General features: G+C 44.5%; 1 protein-coding gene across 1 annotated transcript; it reads right to left on the bottom strand.

Annotated features, from left to right (window-relative positions):
* Positions 1-2,255: 2,255 nt before the first annotated feature.
* On the bottom strand, positions 2,256-8,762 carry LOC136764103 (nuclear RNA export factor 1-like). Its single transcript, XM_066717924.1, has 21 exons — positions 8,692-8,762; positions 6,790-6,889; positions 6,653-6,710; positions 6,453-6,536; positions 6,202-6,306; positions 6,000-6,080; positions 5,772-5,841; positions 5,582-5,670; positions 5,331-5,438; positions 5,111-5,220; positions 4,867-4,903; positions 4,703-4,771; positions 4,537-4,592; positions 4,270-4,377; positions 4,072-4,127; positions 3,657-3,772; positions 3,451-3,493; positions 3,191-3,263; positions 2,901-3,083; positions 2,672-2,732; positions 2,256-2,579 (listed from the first exon to the last, which is right to left on the bottom strand). Exons 1-21 carry the CDS (start codon positions 8,747-8,749, stop codon positions 2,544-2,546), a joined length of 1,701 nt encoding a protein of 566 aa, XP_066574021.1. The 5' UTR covers positions 8,750-8,762; the 3' UTR covers positions 2,256-2,543.
* Positions 8,763-9,030: the final 268 nt, after the last annotated feature.

Raw genomic sequence — 9,030 nt, 5'->3', positions numbered from 1 at the left:
CACAAGCACCCATTAGCAGATATATGGCTGAGAGTCAGACAGGTTTCTTTAATTAACAAAATCAAAAGCGAAATTTTGATACTGACCTAGCTGCATGGTTTGGGGCGGCCAATTCAGGAATAAACACTACAGATGCCGAGTTTAATAATGCAATCTGCATCCCTCCAGCATGCTTCAATGGGAAGCCAACATAATGCACTTGCAATTTTACCAAAATTAAAGTAGGAACTACCTCTAACTGTGCCACATTGAGCCCGATAGAAGCAATTCTAATTGATATTTCGATGTCTTCCCATGAGGATTAATACTACAGGATGGGCATTGTGTTAACTCTGGCATTTGGGTGGGAAGTTTCTGATTAATTAATTTAACATATCAATCCATGTCCCATTGTAGCTGAATCTGTGTTTTACAAGTTGGAGACTAACATCCACTTGCTCAAATCCCAAAAGTGAGTGTTTAAGACTGATATCAGGTGGTGTATTTTCACCAGTAGACATAGTTTAGCTTTGACTTCCAGTTGAATTTCTTCTGTTCTAACTATCCTGGTTTTCCAATTCTCACTGCTAACCCATTTCTGCATTCAAAGGTCTCTACATAAACAGGACATACGTCTAACTGGTGTTAGAGCCTCTGTTATGGTCAACAAGCCAGAAGCAGACCTGAAACAATTTCTCTGATCCCACTATGATTCGTGTGTGTGACGTGGTAAGAATGGGCATTTGGCCAAAAGGGGGGACAGTAGTGGTAAAATGTACTTTTATTATTCTCTTTATATTCTTTGCTATTAATGGATTCATGCTGTAAATTCAGTTTTCTCTAGAAAGCAATCATTAGTATGTATTTATTCTTTCCCTGGGGCTCCTTTATTTTTATTTAATTGTACACAGCTAATGCCTTCTAGGTTATTCAATCAGCTAAAACCGTTAAACAGTATAAAGGTTTCATGGTTCCCAAGCCCTTACCCTTTATTACCGCTAGAGGCCATCATTTCCCTGCCTTTTCATTCACTTCTCCCTGCTCTCATTTTTCAATCCACTTAACATTCCTCTACACCCATGTGCACTCTTGTTCTCTCCCTCTGCTCCCATTCGCCCTGCACCTCTCAACCTGGTTTCTTGTTCCCTTCATAAACCCCCCACTGCCCTCACTCTGGGCAAAGTTTTGTCAGCTCTGACTGCATCATTAAGCCTTGCCTCGCCTCTTGCCCCCAGCCTACTTGATCCTGACCCTCACCAGTGACCTTGACTACATCTCTGCCTAGCCCTTTATTGCCTTCATCAACCTCCTCTACGACCACTGCACTTGGGTCCCCTGTTCCCATGCCCTGGACTTAAAACAATATCTTTGATAAAATCTGCTACCAATCAACTAATCAAACACTTTAACAACAGTAACAAACTCAGGTTCATGCATGTTCATCATGCATGCGGTAAATCTGTTTTGTACAACTGTATTTTAATGTGATAGATAAAACTGTAACATATTGTCTATCTGAAGATACAAAATGGCTTCTCACACTCCCATGCTTAGATATTTTTACTTAAGGCACTGACTTAACCCATATTTATTTTCTTGTAATAAAGTTGTTGCTACTCCATTGGTGTGTCCTGAGAATTCATGAAACCACTTCACAATTGTAGGGGGATTTTTTTTTTTTTTTTAATAATGTTTCAAATGTGTAAAAAAAAAAAAAATACAGGACACAGGAAGGAGCAGTACACAAAACGAATAACAAATCTGTGGGCCAGAACTGTAACCGAGAGGTACATGTTTCCGTCCCGGTGGGGAGAGAAGGATAGTGGCAAAGTGAAAATGGCAGTGGAGGGCAGCAGGCTTTTCCACTACAATGACAATGACAGACCAGTCTGTCTATTACAAACCTTCCCTTACAAACCACGACACTAAATCATTTATGGGTGGAGAATCATAAAGAGCTTATGCAAACAAATCAGTGGTAACAAAATAAGGAGACATACATACTGTGTGTACATTTTACGTCACCTTATTCTATTATCAATGATATGTTTGCATAAGCTCTTTTTGATTCTCCACCCACAAATTATTTAGTGTCATAGTTGGTAATGGAAGGTTTGTAATAGACAAACCGATCTGTCTTTGTCATTGTAGTGGAAAAGCCTGCTGCCCTCCACTGCCATTTTTACTTTGCCACTGTCCTTCTTTCCCCACCGGGATGGAAACATGTACCTCTCGGTTACAGTTCTGGCCCACAGATTTGTTATTCGTTTTGTGTACTGCTCCTTCCTGTGTCCTATTTATTTATTTTTATGTGGGGACACTGCTATGTTTAGTGCAGCCAACTTAACATAATACACACTGCCGAGGGTAATACACACAAAGAAACCTAGGAGGGGCTGGGGGTGCAGTGGGGCTGCTGTGGGAGTATCAAAGCAGGGAAAAGGGATTAAAAAAAGAATTACAATAAAAAAAAGTCCAGTAAGAAGGAGGGTCTTCATAAAGGGGATCTTCACTGCAGAGATATCACATCTGTCTCTCTCCCTCTCATCACACTCACACCTTCTTCACATAAAAGCCACATCTGGGATCTTCCTTTGAGCCTGAAGAGGAAGAGAGAAAGAGAGAGTGAGCAAGAGAGAGTATGAGAGGAAAAGTGAGAGGTAAAATGAGAGTGAGTGTAAAAGAGGCTGACCTTGAGCTGGGTGAAGATCTTGGAGGCTCTGTTGAAATCCCACGCATTGTCCTGTAGACACCTGCAAAACAATCTCTACTGTTAACAACACTCAGCACACACAACACACACACTATTGTATATAATCGACACACTGATGTTAACACACACTATTGCAAATATCAATGTGGCACAGTATGCTGTGTCAGTGGTCCCTGTCCCACTGTGTTCAATGTCCAGCAGTACGTACTTCTGTGACCACTCCAGGTTCATGCGGGACCTCATGGAGAAGATGGACAGCATCTTTTGCTGCTTTGCCGTCAGTTTGGGCACGGAGCTGCTGGGTGGCATGGGGGCCAAGGTGGTGAACGCCCGTCTGATCATCTCCGTCTTTGCATTCCGCACAAACAGCTCATCGTTCACAATACAGAGCCTGAGAGACGGAGAGAGAGACCGAGAGCTCATCATTCACTATACACAGCCTGAAGAGAAGGGTGGAGGGATGAGAGGCAGAGATGAAGAGATGAGTGGAGCTCTTACCCAGAATCTGTTGCAGGAACAGTGATGAACGTGCGAGAGAACATGCGCACTGAGTCTCCAGACTTCTCGTTCACTGAGAGGAGAGAGAGAGAGAGAGAGAGAGAGAGAGAGAGAGAGAGAGTCAGTGCCAGACACTGCAGGATAGTAGAGTCCTCCCATCTTCCTTCAAACAGTATAGTCCACTGCAGTACAGTCTAGTGCAATTTGCTGTAGTCTAGCTCAGCATTATACCCCTCCTAGCTCAGCCCCACCCCACTCACCTTCTTTAAACACCCCACTCACAGTGAAGCACACCATCTTTTTCTGGAAGAGAGAGAGACACCTGTCAGTCAATCCATCAATCACTGAAAACTCCCTCTCTCTCACACACACTGTGACACCCAGAGAGAGCGAGAGAGACAGACAGACAGACAGAGAGAGCCCCAGAGAGAGACACGCAGACACACATGGGTCAGTGGACACTCACAATGCTGGTGTGGACATCCACCACAAAGGAGCTGGGGTCGTGCTGCGTCTTGGGCAGCTCGTTCAGCAGGGCCACCACACCCTGGCGTGTTTGCTTCTGCAGGTGGAACCACGAGGCTGTAACAGGAGGGACAGGAGAGATGTCAGAGAGGCGCACAGGAGTTCACCTCACTGCGCACACCATTTTTACTATATCCACCATTCACACTATCAATGGCTTGCAGCTTGTATGGTAAATTACTTGCTAGATGCCATTATGCTGTGTATATTATGTGGAATGCTGACATATGAACTGTCTATTGTACTGAATACATTAGTCCTGTGAATTTGGACTGTGTCCATTTTACTGTATATACACACACACACACACACACACACACACACACTATATACAGCTTGCACTTGTAAATACTCACTGGGGTCTTTCAGTTCTTTGATGTTGGAACTGTTCTTGTAACCTTCCAGACTGCACCTGTACACAAGAGAGCAGGAGAGATAGGGGTCAGCACTGTTACCCTGACCACAGTGAACTGACTGACAGACACACACAGAGGCAGAAACACACACTGACAGACACACACATACAGAGTCGCACACACACACTCTTGTGGTACCTGTAGGGGTTCTGAGAGCAGAAGGGGTAGCTGAGGGAGAATGTGGCCCTGTCCTGATATGCCTCGAGAAGCGGCCGTCTGTCCCCCGAGTCGTACACTTTGTAGTACCTGACAGACAGACATAAACACACACATTAACACACTGCAAAAGCAGACAGACACATTAACACACTAAAACCAGACAGACGGACACATTACTACTTTAATAGCTAGATATAAAGACTGACACAAACAGCTACACGAACACTATCTGATGGAGTCACTCACTGCTGCAGGAAGCGCTGAATCACTCTTTTCACCTTCCTACCCACAGAAGTACTGCCCTGTAGAGAGAGAGAGGGGGAGGGAGAGTGTTAGACAAACCCATCCTCACTTGGGGACATCAGCTGTAATCTTTAGAGGGGGCATGGAAGGGTTGGGGGCTGTTACTTACCTTCCAGGCCGGGAGTGTGGTTGGGGGTTCAATCTCAAATGTAATCAGTCTGGGGAGGACATGACCATCCTGACAGAGAGACAGAGATGTTAGTGTGCATGTGATTGTATGTGTGTGAGCGTCAGAGAAAGTGTGTGAGAAGTGCGTGCAAATGGATATCTTACCAGCCTGAGCAGTCGGGGGAACTTCTCTCTGATGGCGCTGTCAGACAGGGAAACAGAGGAGAGCAGTGTGAATACAGAACCACAGAGCAACACTCTCACACACACACACACACACAGCCACAGAGCCACACTCTCACACGCACACACAACCAAAGAGCAACTCACACAAACACACACAACCACAGAGCAACTCTCTCACATACACACACACACACACACACACACAACCACAGAGCTCACACACCTGATGTAGGATGGCTGGTCTTTGTAGTTTTCGCACAGGGGGTTGTGCTGCAGCCACAGCTCCTCCAGCTTGAAGCCCTTCACCTTGTCCAGATCCCTCTCTGACTTCAGCTGGACACAGGGACAGATAGGACAGAGAGGAGCAGTATGTAGTCAGTGGGCAGGTGTGGACAGGCGCAGCTCAGGGTTGGACAGGTGCAGCTCAGGGGTGGGACTCTTACCTCGTTGTGGGAGAGGTTGAGGATCTTCAGGTTGGGCACTTTTCTCACCAACTCCAAGACTTCGTCCAGTTTGTAGAGTCTGTTGTTGCTGAGGTTCAGAGAGAGGAGCTGGGGGGAGGGAAGGAAGATTAATAAGACCCCATCCTTGTCAGCTGAGGATTACTGCTTCTCCTCTACTGCTTCTCGAGGACACAACCACCCCACCCCACAAACCGCCGTAACCCCAGTGCAGGCTGGTTGCTATGGCTTACCTCAGGGATGTTCTCCTCGATAATGTCATTGATGTCCTGCATGCCGCACGTCCTGTTCAGAATCACCTCAATATTCCGAGACACCAGGTCTGAGAGACAGGGGCGGGTTAGAAGGGTGACTGTGCGAGTAACAGTGTCAGAGAGTGAGACTGTCAGAGTGAGAGAGTGGGCAGTGACAGCGTGTGCTTACCTGCGTCAGTGCGAATGCTGCTGAGGTCCAGAGCTTGCTGGGAGGCATCAAAACGCTTACTCATACATTGCTGGCGAGAGAGAGAGTCAGAGACAGAGAGAGTCAGTTCTCAGAGTCCGCCAACCCCGGCACAATGGCGGCTGTCTGATGGCCTGAGTCACGAGCAGTCGCACAACTAGTGTGATATTGCATTGTATGCTTTAGTGTACGTCCACCCATCCGTCTGACCTTGAGTTGCTCCAGGTCCTGCGGCTTCAGTCTGTTCAGCATGCTGGGGGGCGGGGGGCTGCGGTTCATGACGATGTACACCTGTGGGGAGGCGGAGCAACAGAGCAGTCACACCCCTGAGCCAATTGACCCAGAAACCAACAGACAGAGAAACAGAGAGACAAAGAGACAGACAGACAGACAGACAGACAGCTCTGCTCACCTTGTGTCCCTCAGTGGCAGTGATTTTGCCGGACACTTTGCACAGCGCGTTGGCTGTGCAGGCGTCATCCACGTAGAACACCACCCTATTACCCTTGCAGTGATACTGGAAAGAGGGAGGGAGGGAGAGAGGTCAGTACATAGTCCCACACACAGAGAACAGTTGCATTAAAAGCCACCTCCTCCTATTATGTCACATGGTGCAGACATCAGTTTCAATCACTTGGGTCACAGATATAAACACAGGCTCACCTGTACTGGGATGAAGGGCACGGTGCACAGGCCCCGCAGGGCGGTCAGCAACAACGACTTGTCGTACTTCTCACTACAGAGGACCTGGAGCCGGAGAGAGCAGCACAGTCAGTGCACAGCAACACACACACACACAGTCATCCACACACAGTGCTGCTCACACAGCCACACAATAACTTACACTGCTCTGCTCTACTCACCGTCATTTTGAACCAGCTGCCACTGCCTCCTCGGTCACGGTCACAGTGATTCTGCCTACTGAGAGGAGAGAGAGATGGTCACACACGTCCCACAGTGGAGCTCAAAGACAGCCACAGCGGGTTACAGAGTCACTCACAATCTCCTCAGAGGGTTGCTGCTGTCCTCCTTCAGCCTGGCCCTGCGCATAGGGCCTCCTGCATCCAACAGGTGCTGCTGACAGCCTCCATTCATGTACACTGGAGGGGGAGAGAGAATTAATCAGAATAATGTGAAACAGAGGTGCTTCAATATCTACCATATACATTACAGCAGCCTTGGAATAACACTGCAGCCCTGTATCTCCATCATTCCTGCCATGTGTGATGCATGGGACCAATTGTACCTCATATCCCAGGCCTAAATAGGTTTCACAGCCACCAGCTTCACACACACTCTAAGTGTTATCATTATTATAATTATTAATAATAATATCACATGTAAGTTCCTTCATCTGCTAAATATTATTAATTTCTTGGCAGACACCCAAATCCAAGTGCAATAGTGTAAATCAATACAAATTTCAACTGAAGCAAAACTTGCCCCCCAAATTCCCACACCCCCCACACACACAATCTCATTCTGTCTCACATGTGCACACACAACCTCTCTGACACTCGCTGGTGATCACAAATAGCATTGTACCTGTCACTTTCAACAAATGGGATTTCTATATCTGTTAACCGAACAGTAATCAAACACAGAGCATTTCAAATTTTCCAAACTGTAAATAATGCTAAAGTATATGGGACTCAATATCTAAACCAAAAAGTATTTTAGTTGGACATCTGAACATCCAAAGTGCAATATCAAAAGCTGATCTAGTACAAAATCTATTGACTGAATCTAACCTAGACTTTGTTGGTCTAAATTAAACTTGGCTTAAAAGTAATATCCTGACTAGATTGATTGATGTTCCCGGTTATAAAAGATGGACCTACTTAAATTGATTAATTGAAACACAATTTTCAACAGATGGCTAATGAGCCAACATGGAAAACTAGAAAGAGTAAACCCTGATTGATCTGATTTGCACAATTAAGCCAGAAAGAGTGACAAAAACATTATTCATTAACCGGTCTGTCTGACCATAACATGATCCTGATTGTTAGAACATGTTCAAAAAAGTTTCCTGAATTTTATTCCCAAGAACAAAACGCAATTATTTAAAACAAACTAGAGAATATTGATTGACTAAATTAATAAAGAAATACGTTTTATTTTAAATGCAATCAACTAAATGTTTCTCTACCAGAATTAAATAAGGATATTTGTCAGTTATGCTTATTTTATAGTTAACATTGAGATAGAGGAGATAGAGGAGGTTAATGATTTGTATTGTTTAGGTATCACATTGGACTCTCAATTGAAATTTGATCAACATGTTAAGACACTTTGCAAAACTGTCAAGGCAAATTTAAATTGTTTCCGAATGTTAAGATATTATATCCCTCTTAATGCAGCTCAGTTGTTTATGCATGCCATGGCATTCTCACATTTATCTTATTGCATTACAGTATGGATCCAAGGATCCCAGTCAACAATTAAACCAATTACATTATTATATAAACATTAGTATTTAGTAAACATATATTGTGCCAACTTGTTTTAACACTTAGCAGCGATGGAGTTGCCACACAAGGCTTGGTGAAGGGCAAATCTTTCTCTATAAAGGCACACACCTGTGGAATACTTTACCGACTGAAATGAAAATACAAACAGAATTCAAGGATTTTACCACAAATGTGAAACGATGGATTACACAGAATCATTGATCCATATGGAGGTATGTACATATATAATATGCATATGTATGTACATATGTGCATGAGATATGCATCAGTAAATATTGCTAATGTGACCACATGACTAGCAATGATAACAGTTGTTTTGTAAGCAAGTGTGCTTGTGTTTCAAAATACTTTTACTGTCTTTCTTGCTCATTTATTGGAGGGGACCCCCCACAGGCAAGTTAGTATTCAAAGTATTTGTAAAGACTCACTCTCGGCTCGGTAGTGCCTCTGGCGGTCGGCATTAGTCATTGTAATCCAGCGCGACATGTTTGCTGCTCGTCGTCGGTCTGTTGTGTCCGTCAGTCGCAGAACATCACAGCCTCGCCGGCGGCCCGGGTTGCTAGGTTACCGCACACGCGTCTTCTTCATTATGATGTCATTTAGCTAAATAACTTCACACTCTACTGTATTACTGTACTGTGTCTAAAGACAGGGTGAGCGGATTTTCAAAAGTACAAACCAGGACATTTGGAAAAAATATTAATCCAACATATTACAGCACTTAGACATATGGTATTTAATAAATAAATAAATAAATAAAAGTATTA

This window comes from Amia ocellicauda, chromosome 12 (assembly GCF_036373705.1).
Source record: "Amia ocellicauda isolate fAmiCal2 chromosome 12, fAmiCal2.hap1, whole genome shotgun sequence".
Taxonomy (NCBI): domain Eukaryota; kingdom Metazoa; phylum Chordata; class Actinopteri; order Amiiformes; family Amiidae; genus Amia; species Amia ocellicauda.
Note: the sequence above shows the minus strand (reverse complement) of the source record. Positions and strands in the feature narration are given on the sequence as shown.